The 19351-nt window shown below is 35.9% G+C and overlaps 1 protein-coding gene across 1 annotated transcript in view; it reads right to left on the reverse strand.

Moving 5' to 3' along the window:
- Window positions 1–19351, reverse strand: part of LOC115216168 (laminin subunit alpha) — a 94352-nt gene that overhangs the window by 73038 nt on the left and 1963 nt on the right. Inside the window, exons 2-8 of the mRNA XM_029785366.2 lie at window positions 17531–17623; window positions 14737–14842; window positions 11429–11587; window positions 8038–8225; window positions 5103–5219; window positions 4502–4662; window positions 3489–3627 (exon numbers count right to left, since the gene is read on the reverse strand). Coding sequence (XP_029641226.1) covers window positions 3489–3627; window positions 4502–4662; window positions 5103–5219; window positions 8038–8225; window positions 11429–11587; window positions 14737–14842; window positions 17531–17623 — 963 coding nt within the window. The remainder of the gene's footprint in view (window positions 1–3488; window positions 3628–4501; window positions 4663–5102; window positions 5220–8037; window positions 8226–11428; window positions 11588–14736; window positions 14843–17530; window positions 17624–19351) is intronic.

Here is a 19351-nt window from a genome sequence, read left to right on the forward strand (position 1 = left end):
AGTGAACAAAATAAACATTAGCAAACAAAATAAACATTAGTGAACAAAATAAACATTAGTAAACAAAATAAACATTAGTGAACAAAATAATTCATTATCACAACCATTTATTCAAACTTGGAGCCAAATATTTAGAGTTCCATTTTAGAAAGATTGTTAAGAGTTTAACTTGTTTTATGCTTGAGAGAGAAATAGGAAGCAAAAGTAAATGGTAGAAGAGATGAATAGTTAGAAAGATAGACAGATAGGTATAATAGATAGATAAATAGATAGGCAGACTGTCAGGTCAGTAGTAGTTAAGAAGATGGATGGATAGATTGATAAATAGATAGTTATATAGACAAAGGATAATTATAAAAACAAAGAAAAACGGAGTGCTATTTGGGAAGTAAGATTGTGTGTGTGTGTGTATGCACACACACACACATATATATATATATATATATATATATATATATATATTCCCTCTCTGTTAGGAGGCACAAGCACTTACACATTCAGAGGTAACTTCTGCCTACCAAATTCAATTACAAAGCTTTGGTCAGTCTAAGGCTATAGCAGAAGACACTTGCCCTAGGTGCCACGCAGTGGGACTGAACCCAAAACCATGTCACAGGGAAGCAAGCTTCCTAACCTATATATATATATAGAGAGAGAGAGAGAGAGAGAGAGAAAATAGTAAAAAATGAAAAAACTACAGAAGGCTTGTTTTAAAAGGTTAAAAAATAAATATTTGAGTCATTATGTCAGAAGAATGTTATAAATTTTTTTCATACAATGACATAGTTTTTGAAGAAATGACCGGTTTCGCGTTCAGCTTTTCAAATTTCTTACATCGTTATGTTTTCGTTGAGAAGTGTGAAAGAGAGTTCCAGATAAGGGAAGGTAATAAGTGATTTCTTCCGGTGTAAGGGAGATAATCGCTTAATATCTCTTGCCTTTTTTGGGGGGTGAGTTTCTCTGTATAAAAATGTTGGAATGGTTAAGTTTGGGCTTGTATTTTTCAATGAAGAATGTTTCCTTGTTTAGTCTAATTTGTGTTGGTGTTCCGATAGCACATTGGTAAAATGGAAAGATTAAAAATTGTGGTAGTAGTTGCTTTGCGCATTTCTCAATGTGCTCACTAAAGGGTATCATTCTGTATTCTGGGAATGCAATCTGTTGTCGATGCAGTGTGCATCTACCTTTTAAAACAAGCCTTCTGTAGTTTTTTCACTTTTTACTATTTTCTATATATTCAACCACGTGCTTTCACACACCAACTTTTTCACCTATACATATATATATATATATATATATATATACCCAAAGTACCAGATGTTCCACAGATGCCATATATGTAAACAGAATTTTTTTTATTAAAGTAATTTAAATTGTAACAATTTTTTTTAATGTTGTGCTGTTTATATGTTATGAAATAATATTTATATGTATTTTTATTGTAAAGCTAATAGTTGAATATTTTCAGGTTTCTATGATGTGTAAAGCTTTTGAGACTGTGTTTATTAATATTAATTTTTTTGACATATTGAAATAATATTTTTATGCTTACTTTATAAATTTTTTTTGTTGCATTTACCGAACACATGTTTTGTTTGGTTTTCTTTATTGGAAGTACCATTTACAAATAACTTATTCTATGTTAATTAAGACAAAAGTGGAAGTGCATAACTTAGTGGTTAGGGTATTGCACTCATGATCATTAGATTGTGGCTTTGATTCGTAGACTAGGCAATGTGTAGTGTTCTTGGGGAAAACAATGCATTTCACATTGCCACAGTCAACTCAGCTGGCAAAAATGAAATATCCTGCAACATATCAGCATTCCATCACTGGCACAGGTGGAATATATATTCCACAGTATTTGGGAAACTGGCCTCATGAGTTTATGTTTTGGGAAGGACCTTTGGTCCCTTTTTTTTATTTAATCAAGAAAAAAAAAACTAAATGTAACAAATGGCACTTTGTAATGTACTGAACTGAACTGATCAAAGACCAGGGAACCATAGATGTAAGATCTAGAAGAACAATTCTTCGGTAGATCTGGTTCTAAATAAAACATAATGGTGAAATTAAGTATACTGAATGGTGCTTGGAATGAAATTGTAATTGAAAAGAAAAGAAAGATATTATAGTGACGTCATTCTTCTGTGTGCGTGTGCGGGACTGGAGCCTTCTGGAAAGGCCTAAGGAAGATCCCTCATGCACAAGCGCTAAAAACTGGGTAAAAAATTCTATCGCGTTCCTTGTTAGCGTCGGTGACTTGAGACACGGCTATTAAAGAGAGAAGACGTGTTTAACGTGTTATCAGCCTATGCTCCTATCCCAGACACTTGGGATTTGACTGGCTCTGTTGCTGCTGGAGTTTTTGTGAGGTTTATCTTTACAAATGTTTAACTTCAGTCTTGCTGTACCTACACCAAGTGGTTACCAATTCTTTATGTAAATAACGAAATAAAGTGTCATATTTTCTAAGGTTGCTTTCTTGTTCCTGACGCCAGTAGTTTTTGGAAACAAAGAAGGGAATTGTGTTGCACCCAAACAGTGCAAAAGACACAACCTGTTCCAGACAGTTCCTTTACAATATAATTCTGAAAACATACAGTTATGTCAATTATTTTCCTTTGCAATACAGAATGTTTCAACCAGAAAAGTACTCAGGTCAGACTTCATTGACAAATAGATATGTGACAAAGGAGTTTCATAGATCTGGTTCTATGGAAATTGCACTGAAGATCACAGGGAAAGGAAATAGACTATGGTTATAAAATTTGTACATGATTAAAACTGTCCCACTAACTTTCAAGTATGGTAGATGTCATATTATTGATGGTATAATAGGATGAGAGATATTGCCTTTATGGAATTAACAAACACTTTTCATGCTGTAGATCTCCAACAGCATGAAGAATTTGTTGAAGATTGGGGGAGTAGCAAAGGTTTGGTGATTTCTTATTAGTTCTGACTGGACATGTTTTGTAACAATGGCACAGATCACTTATTAGTTTTGATTACCCAAATACAGCACTGGTCACTTCTCTGAATCACAAAGACCAAGCTGCTGAGTTTTATCATTTTGGAGGAGTTTTGTGTAAAAAATATACATTCTACTTGCATTAATGATGTCCTAATACGGTATGGTATTAGATGTAATAAAGCTACTGATCAATGGCTATTGTTGAAAACACACCTGTGGTGGTGCTAGGAGGAAACAGAGAGGGAAGCAGAGATAATTACATGTCGGTAAATGATCTTAACAAGTTCTAAGTTACTAGAATGACTAAGCAAACACTGAACACACTGACCACAATAACCAGTGGTGTGTGCTGAAATGAGATCCTCAATCAAGAAAAATTACTAATTAGAGGTGGATATCCAGTCCCAGGGATTTTCTTTTGTCTCTCTTATATTTCTACTGCTATGAAAATTGGAGATAATCGTTGATTTTACAGATTCTTGTGACTTTCAGAGTTTGGACAATGTCTTACCTCTTTCTGTGCTATAGTGCTTTTATTGAGGGCATTCTTGGCTGCTTTCTGTGCCTCATTAATGGAATCAACTATTTTCTTATATGCTGTGGCAGCAACAAGAGATGGATCAGACTGGTTTTTAAATGTGAAGTATTGTCTGTAAATGGAGGAGAAACACATTTTAGACTGATGGCTGACATTTGATAATGAGATCAGGAGCTGAGAGGGGGGGGGGGAGAAAGGTAGAGAAAGAGAAGGAGAGAGAGATGAATGAAGAGTGTAGATGACAGAGGGAAGGAAATAAATAAAGAGTATGAATGAAAGAGAGAAAGGGAAAAGAGAGGTAATAAATTAAGAGTACTAATGAGAAAGAAAGGGACAGAAAGATAAGAAAGAGTGCAGAGAGAGAGAGAGGGGAGTAAGGGAGGGAGAGAGAAGCATGGATGAGAGAAAGAGTGAGATAAAAGCAGTAAATGGCTACAAAGTGACATTTTTAACAACACTATATCTGCACTTATATTAAATGACATGTACTTCAAAGAATATATGAACAATATACGTTTTCAAAATAATATATACAACTAAACAATGTACATTGGCAGTTTTGCAATAGGACCCCAGTACCTGCCTAATATTGTAAAATGGTCGATGTTATGAAGGGCTGCCAGCCATACATAGAAACAGGTTAAAAATGAGACATTGGAGGAAGTCATGATCCTCCAGCCTGTTGAATTGTCATACCCAAGATGGCATATACAAAGGCGAGCTGAAAAGTTCCTGGATTTGGGTAAAAGAAAATTCAGGAGGATTAATTATGATTTTATTCAACAAATTGCCTACTCGGATTCACACACTTATTACAGTGGTCCTTCAGTTTTTCTAAGGACTCAGATGGTTGGTCCAACCAGGCCTTTTGTGATACCCTTAAAGCCAAGAACTTTTCAGCATGCCCTTGTATATAAGTGTGTGTGTGTGTGTGTGTGTGTGTGTGTATATATATATATAGTCTAATTAATAATAATAATACTTACTTCTGTATAAGGTCAAAGGCATCGACAAGAGAGTCTGAATGGTTAAGAGCTTTCTCAACCAAATCTTTCACTGGCTTAATTTTGTTGTCATATTTATTTGCCACATCAAAACGTAGTCGATCTATGGCCGCATCAAGCCTGGAAAGCAGTTTTGGCAGCATCTGAGATAATAAAAAAAAATGGGAAGAACAAAATCATATTGGTCTTGAATGAGACTATATAAAAAGGATGCAGGGTTTTATGATAGACAAAGGTACAGCCATGAACTGTGATAGCTGAAGATCTAACTGTCCACTGAGATAAAGAAAGATATAGCTGTTGGCTGCGACAAAAATAGATTTGGCTGTTGGCTGTGATAGATGGAAGTATGTCTATTGGCAATGACAGACAAAGGTATAGCTGTTGGATATGATGAATGAAGGATTAGCTGCAATAGACATCCTTATTAAAAATATATATATTTTTTGTCACTTTTGTAACAGTTTTTTTTTTTTTTAAATGGTGGGTGATGAGTAAAACACAAATGAATTTTAAAGCAAGAATATAAAAAAGATCTGATAAATTGATAACTTGTTTTCTATAATCAATAATAAATACAAACCTTATTCTTTTTCTTGATATCATCCACAACATCTTCAGTTTTAGTTAGATTATCTCGAGTCATATCTTGAAGTTTTTCTATTTCTGATATATTCTTTTTCAACTGTTCTTCAAATTCCTGATAGAAATATAACAAAAAAAAGAAAAATGATAAAATGTGGAGTATAGTAAGAATTTAGGAACCAGAATAACTAAACTATATTGACTCTATGGATATGCCTGGGTTATTCTGTTCGTCTGCTTCCTGTAATTTTAATTATTATTCAAGAAAATAAAAAGAAAAACCAAGGAAGCATTAGAACTGGGGTCAACAAGTTGGTCAATATTGATCCATTGATGTCTCCACTTGAAATGATTTTGAGTATTAACCCTTTAGCCATATTCTACCTGTTTTTTGATAAAGCTGATCATATTCAAACTATCACACCTACCCTACAATGTCATTCAAAAAGTATGCAAACACACCATTGAAATCCTGAAGCTACACAATAATGTATGATAAATTCAAAACACTGTGAATAAATAAGCAATAGATTTGACAAAGAAATCTGGGTGTGTTATGATGGAATCTGAACACTCCCATGAATGGATAAAGGAATGGTTCTGAAATGTATAAATATGTATGCATGATAGAAATAGCAGAACAGTGTCGTATGCACCAAAATTTGCTGTTAAATCATTTGTGATTCCTGTCGCAGATAAATCGTGTTATCTTTTGTTGAAGGTTCTCCCTTGCAGGTATGCCTATGATTGAAGTTGTTGAATTTTGTTGAATACTGTTGCCATTTTGCCTGCGAGCCTGTGTTTTTTGTTTGTTGTTTTTTCCCCATTTTGGAGTGAAAAGACTCAAAAAAAAAAAAAAATTATGAATTGCAAACCAGTTCAGGCTCATGCTATGCTTCGGCAACTGGAAAATGTATCACTGCGACAGATTCACTGTATTTTGTATCTTTTAGTTGTTTCAACCATTGGACTGCAGCCATGCTGGGGCACTGCCTTGAAAGGGTTTTAATTAAAGTAATTGACCCCAATACTTACTTTTATAAGCTTAATGCTTCTATTGGACTCCTGCTGAACTGCTAAGTTATGGGGATGTAACTTACCCACACTGGTTGTCAAGTGAGGGTGAGGAATACACAATCACAAAGACACACACAGATATATACATGCATACGTATGTGTGTGCGTGTGTATACATATAAATATATTCAACAGGCTTCTTTCACTTTCCACATACCAAATCCACTCACAAAGCTTTGGTCAGTCTAGGATAATAGAAGAAGACACTTGCTAGGTGACACACAGTGGGACCAAACCTGGAACCTTGTTGTTGGGAAGCAAACTTATTACCACACAGCCACAACTGTGAGAAATTATTGCTTTTAAATCAAGAAATTTTTTCATTAACTATACTTTTTTTCAATTTTATTTTAAAAATGTAAATATTATTTCTCCAAAGTACAAGAATTAACATTTGACCTTTTGCAAGAGTTTAGTAAAGTTTTTTGGACAAGGCATATGTTTAAAGAATATATTTGCCAGAAAAAAATCCACTCTATAAATATTCAGGTACTTAATGAACAAAAGTAAATCAATGCTGGTTAGATTTGAACTCAGAACTTACCAGTAGAGAATTATATACTGCCACAGTTTATTGTCCTAACAAAAGTAAATATTATCATTCATGTTTGACTTGTTTCAATCATTGAGCTGCAGGCATGTTGGGGTACCTTGATGGTTTAATTGAACAAATCAACCCCAGTTCTGCTATTTTAAGTTTGGTCATTTACCTGTTGGTATTTTTTGCTGAATTTAAAAAACACACACATACATTTTCAAATGCTGTGGGGGCTCTTTTGAAGTAGTTGATGATATCTGCTACTTAGGGGACCAAGTAAGTGATGGGAGAGGATCTATGGAGAGTGTAATAGCTAGAAGAATAGGATGGAGAAAATTCAGAGAGTTTTTACTCTTGTTGACAACCAAAGATTTCTCTCTCCAAGTGAAAGGAAGATTGTATGATGCATGTATAAAAACAGCAACTTTACATCATGATGAGATGTGGCCCCTGAATGCAGAGAGCATGCAAATGTTAGAGAGGAATGAGGCTAGTATACTCTGCTATGTTTAATGTAAGTGTACATATATGACAAAGTGCTAGTGTATTAAGTGAAAATTTAGGCATAAGAGGAATAAGATGCAGTGTGCAAGAGAAAAGACTGCACTAGTTTGGTCATGTGAAACGGATGGATGTCAACAGCTCCATAAAGAAATACTGATATCTCAAAGTGGATAGAACTCATGGAAGAAAGAGACCCAAGAAGACATGGGTCAAAGTATTAATAGACAACCTCAGGAATCTGAACCTTTTGGACAAGATGATAATGGACTGAGATACCCTTTCTCCATGGCAGAAGTGTTAAGGTCACTCCTCCTGATGAAGGGGACTGGCCTTCAAGAGTTCTGTGCTGATGCCATGTGAAAAGCACCCATGCTGGTGCCACATAAAAACACTCATGCCAGTCCCACATTGAAAGCACCCAGCACACACTGCAAAGTGGTTGGTGTTAAGAAGGACATCCAGCCATAGAAACCAAGCCAAATCAGATGGAACCTGGTGCAACTCTCCAGCCTGTCAGCTCTGGTAAAATCGTCCAACCCATGCAGCATGGAAAACAGATGTTAAAGGATAATGATGAAGATAATACATACATAGGAAGCTTTCACACATTTTCCATCTATCAAATTCATTACAAGGCTTACAGTAGAATGCAATTGCTTACAAGGGTCACAGTAGAAGACACTTGCTTAAGGTGCCACTTAGTGGGACTGAACCCCAAAATGACATGGTTGCAAAGTTAACTTCTTAATCTCACAGTCATGTCTGTGTCTATATACAGCAATATAACAGAGTAATGTGATACATTAAAACTTACCAACTCTTTGCTGTTTTCTATGGCCTTTAGCATTCTCAAAGCAGTAACAGAATTAACTTTACTATCCTTGATATCTTTAGCAATTGCCATCAGTCTCTTTTCCATATCATTAATTTTTTCTTTTGTTCTATTGAGTTTCTTTTGCTCATTAATAACTGGCTGCTTTAGTCGATTGACTTTGCGCATAGCTACAAGGGAAATTTCAAGAAAATCAATTAAAACATAAACAAAATATAAAGTCTATTACACTTTTGCCTTTGGTCTGCAAGATTCTTGATGTGAACTTGTGAGTTGAAACAAATTTTGTGGTACCTTGGGATGGTGATTATATTAATAGTAAACACATGCACAGGTTCCATTTCATTTATTTTTATTATTAGTCAATTGGTTAGTTATTTAAAAACCTAACTAACTGATTTCTTAATCAGTTGGTTAATCAATCAATCAGTTGTTTGCCAAAGTCCTTTGATCACCATTCATAACCTCATAAATGACATGCCCGCTCTCCTCCAGGTCTGCTGAGATTAACCAACCAATTAACCCTTTAGCATTTATACTGGCCGTATCTGGCCAAAATGGTCTGTTTTGTGCTCAAACTGGCTAGATCCAACCTCTTACATCTACCCTACAATGTTAGCCTAAAAAATATACAGCCACATAATCGAAATCTCAAGGCCACAAGGTAATGAGGATAAATTCAAAACAATGTAAATAAATAAGCCTTACATTTGATAGAGTAATCTGAATGCTAAAGGGTTAAGTGAGTAATCAATTATTTATTTACTCTTTTACTTGTTTCAGTCATTTGACTGCGGCCATGCTGGAGCACCGCCTTTAGTCGAGCAAATCGACCCCGGGACTTATTCTTTGTAAGCCCAGTACTTATTCTATCGGTATCTTTTTGCCGAACCGCTAAGTGACGGGGATGTAAACAAACCAGCATCAGTTGTCAAGCAATGCTAGAGGGACAAACACAGACACACAAACATATACACACACATACATATATATATACATATATACAACAGGCTTCTTTCAGTTTCTGTCTACCAAATCCACTCACAAGGCTTTGGTCGGCCCGAGGCCATAGCAGAAGACACTTGCCCAAGATGCCACGCAGTGGGACTGAACCCGGAACCATGTGGTTGGTTAGCAAGCTACTTATCACACAGCCACTCCTGCGCCTAGTTAGTTAAATAATTAACCAACTGACTAATAATAAAGAAGTGAAATTGGACAATTCCATGTGTTTATCATTGGTGTAATGACCCTCTTAAGATATAAGAAAAAAATGTACAGTCAACTGTCTTTAATTAGATACAGAAACAAACCAAAAACAAAAGATGTATTTCTGTTGTATAGAATATACAATGTAAATGGATGACAGAGAGGGTTAGAAACAAGGACAATAGGTTGAGGGATAGACAAAAGGAAATCGATGTATAAAAGAGATGTATAAATGAAGCAAAGATAAGGAAACTAATAAGGCCTACACAGAAATGGATGAATGACACAGCATCCGTTCATTAGACTAATATTATTTCTATTTATTTATTTATTGCTTTTATGCATTCTGCTATTAGAGAATGTTATTTTCGACTTCACTAGTTTCTCTATTCACTGAACAAGCTGTAGCACAACTTTGATGTTATAAACAAAATATGTGTGTATATAAATATATATATAATGTGTATATATATATACATAAATAGGAGAGAGTAACCACTATGTGGTCAACTCTAGTGCTAAAAATAGATCTATTTTTAGCACTAGAGTCAACCACATAGTGGTTACTCTCTCATATTTATGTATAAATTTATTTTGTATCCCTGGTTTTTATGTGCTAAGCCACTTGGTGTTAAATTGATAGTAAATTGATATATATATATATAAGTGTATATATTTGTATATATGTGTGTAGATATATATATATGTGTGTGTAGATATATATATATATATGTGTAAACATGTATACAAAATGCATATATATATATATACATATTTAATGCATATGTATAAATATATATATATATATATATATTATATATATATATAATGTGTGCATATGTGATCAGATTCAGCTGAAAATATGCACACCTATGTTAAAAGTGCTAGTGAGTTTGCAAGGCAACATTAAGTTTGCTTAATTGAAAGGCATCACCTCTAGGGCAAAATTCCTCATCTTTTAAAATGTGGGCCCACATACACCCGAATGAAATCGGGTTATAATGCGAAACAAGTAAAATGATAATAAGCTATTTTAATTCCGAGCAAGGCCTGGTATATCTGTCTAATCTATAAAATGAAGAAGGCGAACATTGATATAAATTGGATTTTTATGTGAAAAAGGGGTCTAAATGGGGCTTAAAGGAGATTAAAATTTACAGGAGGGCATAACTTGAGGTGGGAAATTGATTGCGAGATGTTTTGGGGCGGTACAGTGGTTGCTTTGGTGTGAAAACTGGGATTTTATTGATTTTGGGGGGGGGGGACACTTGGGGGTCTAGATCGGACACCTTTTGCCCGATTTCAATCAAATTTTAAACATGGTAAAGTGGAAGCAGATTTGTAATTTAAACGCGGAAATCTAATTATTTATAAATGGGAGAGAGATAGATAGAGAAAGATAAAAAGTAAGAGAAAGTGAGGGAGCATCCGAGATAAAGGAAGAGTAAGAGATTGGGAAAGTGAGAAAGGAGAGAGAAACAAGAGAATGTGGCGATAAGAAACAGAAAGGAAGGAACAGAAAGTAACACCCATAACCTTACCCGTGCGTAGAGTGGGTTACCTTAAGCTAGTAAACAAATAAATTCAGTTTATGTGCATGTGTGTATGAGAGAAAGAGGGGGGGAGAGAAGGAGAGAGAGTGTGTTTGTGCATGTGTGAGAGTGTGTATGTGTACATGTATGTGGTTGTGTGTGTGTGTGTGTGTGTGTGTGTGTGTGAGATTGAATATGAGTATGTATTAGTGTGCACGTGAGTCTGAGTGTGTATTTCTGCCATGTGAGTGTGAATGAATGTGGGTTTATATATGTTTGTACACATGTGTGTGTGAATGTATGAGAGTGTGTATGAGTGTGTATTTGAGTGCATGTGTGTGTACATATGTGTATGTGGAGTGTATGTGATGTGTTTATATGTGTGAGAGTGTGAATATTAGTGAATGTGTGTGTTTCCATGTGTATGTAAATATGGATGTGTGTGTGTGTGTGTGTGAGTATGTGCAAGTGTGTATATATGTCTATGGGTGTCTGCGTGAGTGTGTCTTAATGTGTATGTATATGTGTGTACAAGTGTGTATTTGTGTGTGTGTGTGTGTGTGTGGGTGGGTGGGTATGCGCGTGTGTGCATGCATCTAATAAACTTAAAATAGAGTATAAATCATTTTTACTTTCGTTAGCTTCATCCAACTCCTTTTCAGATTTTTGCCGAGGTTTCATAAAGTTTCTGTCATTAATTGCCTTCTTAAGTTTATGAGCTTTATCCAACAGCTCTTCCAGTGTTTCTTGTTTTTTACCTATATTGATCTGTTTGATATAGTTGATCATGTCTGAAAACATAAGAGGAGGGGTTGGAATAAAAAATTCATTAAGTTTTAGTAGAGCTACATGGATGCATATTTAATCTTCAGACACACACACACTCTAATATAACGAATGGAATTGCTCCACTGAGAAACAGTCTTTGAGTCCAAGTTCTTCACCAAAATTTTAAATCCCAAGTCAACTTCAGTTGAAGCCAGTCTATCACTTCAGTAACTGTACTTATTGTACTTCAGCACAATAATTGCAAGAGTTATTGTACTTCAATAACAAGAAGTAGAAGGTTAGTTGATTATAGCAACCTCAGTGTTCAACTAGTTCTTCTTTCACTAGCTCCGAAAGGATGAAAAGCAAAGCCAACCCTAGTGGAATCTGAACTCAGAAAACATTGAATCACAGTTACAAAATATGAACAAAATCTATGTTGAAAATGTAAAGGACAGTTGTAAGGAGGAGGAAAAAAAAAAACAACAGAAATGATTAAAAATCTAAAAAAGAAAAAAAGATGAAAATTGTTATTATGTTATGGTAAGGAAAACTCTTACATGGCCAGTACCTAAAAAGGGTGAACAGAGAAGAAATGGATAAAAACAAATACAGTATTGACTGAGGTAGTCAAAAGTGAATATTTTTTATTGCAGGTTACAAAAAATTTCAGGTTTATGTAGAAATCTTATGAGGTGAGGAAAAAATTGAATGAGATATAAAAAATAATTTTGGGTGATAATAAAGTCTTTTTAATATTAGGGAACTCCAACTAAAGGTATATAGGAACTCTATAGATCTAGGTTCTCCTGACTAGCAAAAGCAAGTTCCCTTTCTGAACAGTTGTTCTCCAACTTACAGCTGCTTTCTAAAAACAGTCATTCTCTTGCCAATTTCACCTCTGACACCCACTTATGAAAAAAAAAAAAATTACTGGAAGAGAGTAACATTTCATCCTCATTATCATTTTAACATTCACTTATCCATAGGTTGGACATAGTTTATTGAAGGAGATTTTCTACGGCTGGAATCCTTTCCTGTCATCACTCTTCACCTTTTTCTAAACAAGTAATATTTCCCTATGTCACCATGATAGAGTAACTCTCTCTTCACTTTCATCTTCCTTTCTAAATGAAACTTTAAAAAAAAGTTATAGAGAACCTGACTGAAGAGGAAAGTATGTCTTCACTCCTCTCAGCCTCATGTATCATACCTTTTCCCCTACGGCCACCAGACAAAAGAATACTGCCAACTCATTTGATTAAAGGAAGGCAGTAGAACAATGGCTGGATCCACGTTACATTCAACATCAGCCATCAGACATTAACTTCATAACTTAGTAATGTTCAGACAGGCCCATCTTGATACTCTGTGCCTGTATAGTTTCCCTAAAACTGGTAGTGTTCCTCACTAATACTCCCAGCTCCCAAATCAATTCATTGGTCAATTAACCCTTTAGCATTCAAACCAGTCATATCCAGCCCATATATACTATCTGTTTTATGTTCAAAGCAACCAAATCCAGTCTCTTACATCTACCCTACAATGTTATTCTAAAAACAAGCAATTACATCTTTGAAATCTATGAGACAATACATGATTAATTTAAAACAATGTGAACATATAAGAATTAGATTTGATAGAGTAATCTGAATGCTAAAGGGCTAAGTTAAATACTTTATTGCTCTTCACTCTCAACTTCCTTTCTTTCTAAATGGAACTAACCCTTTTGTTACCGTATTTATTTTGAGATGTTGTATGTCTCTTTCAATTAATTTAAATAAAACAAAGAATTTAGTAAAATATCTTAGTTATCACTCAACTAGTGTTAGGAACATAAATTGTGACTAAGGTTTAGTGGAAGATTTTAATTCAGAACTTATGAAAATAAGACATTTGTACTCAGAGCCAGAACCGGTTTCAGCTGGGTTGGTAACGAAAGGGAAAAAAGTCAGTGAGGGATTGACCAAAGAGAAAAGTGTGTCTTCAGTCCTCTTAGCCTCATTAACCACACAACCTCTTTCTCTATAGTCAGCAGTCAAAGGAAAACTACTTGCCAGTTTTTTTTGTTTTCTTTTGTTAAAGGGCAGTGGAGTAATCTTTATGATAGGCTTGGCCACTGGTTAGACCCACCCTACACACAGCTGTTTGAAATAAATCTATATCTCAGTAATGATCAGACACTGAACATGAACATGCAAAATAGTCCTACTGCTCTACTTGCATCTCAGGCAAGCCTGTCTGACAGCACTCCAGGCTTTTAGTTTATCTAAAACTGGTTGTACTCTTCACTAATGCTCCTAGCCCGATATTAATTCATGTGTCCAACTATAATTGTACATTTCATCCTCATTATCATTTTAACATTCACTTATCCATAGGTTGGACAGAGTTTATTGAAGGAGATTTTCTATGGCTGGAGTCCTTTCCTGTCACCACTCTTCACCTTTTTCTAAACAAGGTAATATTTCCCTATGTCGCCATGATAGATCGTTAGCCACTAAACATTTTTTTTCTCTTCTTGTTTTTTTCTGTGTCCCTTTCTGTAGAAGAGCGTAGGCTCGAAACATAAAAGACTTTTTCTATTCTTTTTGTTTTATACACCACCTGCCTTCGTCTTTTGTTTTTTTCGTAAACTCTCCCTAATATTTCCCTATGGCCAGACATCATTATCATCATCATTTAACATCTGTCTTCCATGCAGGCATGGGTTGGATAGTTTTACAGGAGTTGGTAGGCCACTGTCTACTTTGGCATGGTTTCTACAGCTGGATGCCCTTCCTAATACCAACCACTCTAAAGAGTAGTGTGAATGCTTTTTATGTGGTACTAGCACCGTCTTTTGTTTTTTGTTAAAAAGACATTTTCATGTTTTCACAGAATATTAGAAATTAATTTCACTGCTTGAGACATTCATTTACAACTATCACATGATGTCAAGAGAAGGAGATAGAAACACACAGGCTTCTTTCAGTTTCCATCTACAGGATACACTTACAAAACATTGTCCCCCCTGGGGCTATAGCAGAAGACATGTGCCCAAGGAGCTATGCAGTAGAGCTAAATCTGAAACCATGTAATTGAGAAGCTAACTTCTTAAACACACATCTATGCCAGTGCTTATTAATATATGATTAAGTATAGTAATATTTTATTACCAATTAATACTTACTAATGATGTCAGTCATTAAACCTTTCATTTCTGGTAATTTGGCCAACTTCTTCAATTTTTTCCCGTCTTCAAATAAACTGGTAACAGAACCATTTAGTCTTTTAGCCTGGAACAAAATGAGAGAAAATTCTGTTAAGAAAGTAACACGTGAAATATTATAATTGTTATTTACAATTGCAATGATAGCAAAAGTAGTAATCGATGTCATAGGCAGCATATTTACTCTTGTTGTTTCTGAACAGATCTTCTGGCATAAAAGCAACCAAGGGAATATGATCTTTTAATTTTACTTTCCATGTACTAATCAGAGGAAGAAGGACAGAAGTTCTTATACCCATTTACAGAACCTCAGACCAGAGAACCGATCTGAATGCTTGCAAAGGTGTGGACTCTGCTGAAGACATTTAACCCTTTAGTGTTTGCATTATTCTGCCAAAATTGATGCTTTTTTTTCCACATTGTTTTGAACTAATTGTGCATTATCTTGTAGCTATGAGATTTTGATGAGGTAGCTGTTAATTTTTAAAATGATATTGTAGGTTGGTGTGAGAGACCAGATCTGGCCAGTTTGAACATAAAACAGGCAGAATACTTTTGGCCGGATATGGCCAGTTTAAATGCTAAAGGGTTATGGTCTGATGATGAGCCATGCTTCATGCAACCCATTTCTCAAAAAGGGTCTCTTCATGCCTGGTGTAGATCAGCTGAGGTTATGGTAGAAGACACTTGTCTAAGGTGCTACATGATGGAATGAAACATGAAACCATGAAATGGTGAAGTGAACCTCTTCAGAGACATGTCACTTGTAGTGAATAATGAATACTCTGTATTTATTGCATATGTGATTATTCATTTAGCTTATGGACTACATTACACAATGTATTTCATTGAACGGTGATGTTTTATTGTGTGGTATATATACAGGATAATATTTCATAAGGTGGTGAGCTGGCAGAAACATTAGCACGCCGGGTGAAAAGCTTAGCAGTATTTCATCTGTCTTTTTGTTCTTAGTTCAAATTACACCAAGGTCGACTTTGCCTTTCATCCTTTCAGGGTCGATAAATTAGGTACCAGTTGTGTACTGGGTCAATCTAATCGACTGCCCCCCCTCCCCCAAAATTTCAGGCCTTGTGCCTAGAGTAGAAAAGTTAATGTTTCAGTATACAATCAGCAGCACCACACCACCACCACCATCATCATTGTCATCGACATCGTCATCATCATCATCATCATCATTTAATGTCTTTTTTCCAAACTGGCATGAGTTGGATGATTTGACAGAAGCTGGCAAACCAGAGGACTGTGCCAAGCTTTACTGTCTGCTTTGGTATAGTTTCTATGGCTGGATGCCCTTCTTAATGAATGCTAACCACTTTACAAAGTGTACTGGCTGCTTTTTACATGGCACCAGTAAGGCCACCAAGTAATTTAATAGACAGCTATCTACTCTGCCAGTGTATGTAAGAACTACAACAAACAGACCCATGATAACCTTGGTCAATAGAGAACAGTTGCACTCTTGGCAAACCCAGAATTGCTTCAGTTTAGAAGGGGTCCTAACAAGGTTGTCCACCAAGAGTGTGTGTGTGCATGCGCACGTACACATGTGCATGTGTTTGCTGGTATTTTGTGTTTGTCTGAAAGCTGTCAGTATTTAACCACATATTAGCCTCAGTTGAGTAAACAAGATCAAGCGTGGCTTGGTCATGACCATCCTGATGTAAGTTTCATATATCTAAGACTTATTTCAAAAATGAACTTCTGTAAAAGCAGATGATAGTGTGTGATATGACAGAATTTGGCTGCTGTTTCCAACAGGTCAAACAACTGCACAGAGACTCTCTTGCTGGCTTGTCTGTGATTCCCCAAATGCGTTGCTCATAGTTGAATGTACAGCTACTAGAAGAACCCCCATGCACTGCTAATGGTAGAATGTGCAGTTGCTAGAGCGCCCAGTGTATAGCTAATGTCTGGATATGTAATTGCCAGAGGCCCTCATGTGTCGCCAATGGCTGAATGTCCAGTTGCTAGAATCTCTACTGCATTGCAATTGCTAGAGCATCTAGCATGTTGCTTGACCTACTAGAAGATAGCAACCAAATCTCCCTCATATCATATTCTGCTAGTGAATAAAAGAACACATTTAGGATGTGATCTTATGCACATTATATCAACAAAATGACTGGATGATCATGGTCAGAATATCTTTGATCATTGATCAGTTCAGTCAGTGCTGGCCTGGGGCTAGACAACACCAATAACCCCAAAGCTCAACATGAGTACCAAAAGTAACAATGAGTGAGTCTCTGGGTGGTCACTTCACCTACATGAAAAAGCAGCCAAATATTCTTCGAGTCATACCTCCACTATCATAAGTAAAGAAGGATATACTACTTAATGTAGTCCATGACATATGAAAAGATGATGAGAGGGCCATAGCTGGAATGGCTTTGATCAAAGGTCTGTTCGGTCAGGGTGACCTGGAGGTAAACAACAACAAAGAACAACAGCAATGCAGCCAATGGCAGCAGCAGCAACAACAGCAGTTCAAGAATTTGGACCTGGAGATCTCCATTTCCAGCGACTTCGAGGGCCACCGCCCAGTGGTGTCGGGCGTCCAACGAAGAGCCCTCGACTACAACAAGACGACCAAAGTTTTTTTTTTGCCAAGGCCTGGTGTCTCCCATCCCTAAACCCTAGACCATCACCTAATCACCCTTACCCGTCTTGTTGCTTAACAACAACAACAACAACAACAACAACAAACAAACAAAAAAACAGAAAGTCTTACTCTGAAAAGAGATGAGAATGCTTTCTGGTTCAGATCATCAATCTCATCATCATAGTTTTTATATCTCTTTGATGGCAACTTGTTGACTTTCTCCTGGGAAAAATAGAGATGGAAAGTGTAATGGAGATTTATTTCACTGACTGAAGGGATCAAAATTAATACAGAAGGATTTACATACATAGTAAAGCAACAGTAGGATCAATATTAATACTGAAGAATTATGTCAAGATAGAGCAACAGGAGGGATCAACATTAATATTGAAAGTTTACATTATGGTACAGTAACAGATTTTGTGTGGAGAGTCATGGATTAGTGGTTAGGGTGTCAGCATCATGATCGTAAGGTTGTGGTTTCAATTCCTGGACCGGGCAATGCGTTGTGTTCTTGAGCAAGACACTTCATTTCATGTTGTTTCAGTCCACTCAGCTGGCAAAAATGAGTAACGCTGCGATGGACTGGCGTCCCGTCCAGCTGGGGAACACATACGCCATTGAAACCGAGAAACTAGGCCCATGAGCTTGGCTAGGCTTTAAAAGGGCGCATTTATTTATTTATTAACACATTTTGTAGGCATGGGTAGAAGAGATTTTGGGTGGCACTAGTTCCACTGATATTTTCAAAAGAATCATGACTTTAGGCACAACATAGAACATAAGTAACTAAGAAATTTCTGTTTTACAATAAATGAATTAAAATTTTTTTTAGATCATTTAGCATTCGGGTATTTCTAGATGTGATTAACAGTGTAAATCGGGTGAGATATCTTCTATTTGAAACCGAAACCATATTAAAGACAAAACTTATCAGCAATTGGTGACTCATCAGTCACGTTAGAATAAAAAAAGTTGGTAATGTTAAATAATTAATAAATTAATTTATATCCATTAAATCACTCCATTTTCAAACACATTAATTATATATATATATATATATAAAGTTAATCCAAACAAGAAAGCACAAAAAAAACACAACAACACGAGAACATGGAACAAATATAGTATTATTGGATGCTCAGGAAAGAAGGAATATATATATATATGTGTGTGTGTGTGTGTGTTGTGTGTGTGGAGGCGCAATGGCCCAGTGGTTAGGGCAGCGGACTCGCTGTTGTAGGATCGCGGTTTCGATTCCCAGACCGGCTGTTGTGAGTGTTTATTGAGCTCTGGTAGGGGGTGGTGGTGATCCCTGCTGTACTCTTTCACCACAACTTTCTGTCACTCTTTCTTCTGTTGGCCTGCCCGCTTAGCCAGCGGTGTGGCATCATTTGAAGGCTAAAACAATGTGAAGCGCATTATGACCAGCGATGTTTAGCAACATCTGATAGCCTGGTCAGTCACGGTGATATATATATATATATATATATTATATATATATATATATATATACGCACACATGTGTATATATATGTATACATACATATATATATGTGTGTGTATATACACACACATGCATTATGTGGGTGATATTTTCATCCAAGATGTTACAACTGTGTCTGATTCTTCAAGTGCTTCGATTTTGTGTTTGTAAGCAATGGTTTACCCCATTGTATTGATGCACCACTTTCTATCATTAATAAAAGTGTTGGTATTTTTTATGACATGGGTATGCTAGTTGTACAATATTTCATTAGAAATTTAATCAAAATTAGCACAATAGTACTACAAAGAATAGTTCTATGTGTTTTATGAATGGTATATCTCTTATTATAAAAGGCAGATTTTATCTGCCTCCCTTTGGGAGTTATACAAATCTACAATATAGGATTTCTTCAATTACAATTTACCTAGCAATTTTAAGAGTACAATGCATCGCGTCATGCC

This window comes from Octopus sinensis, linkage group LG10 (genome assembly GCF_006345805.1).
Source record: "Octopus sinensis linkage group LG10, ASM634580v1, whole genome shotgun sequence".
Lineage (NCBI taxonomy): Eukaryota > Metazoa > Mollusca > Cephalopoda > Octopoda > Octopodidae > Octopus > Octopus sinensis.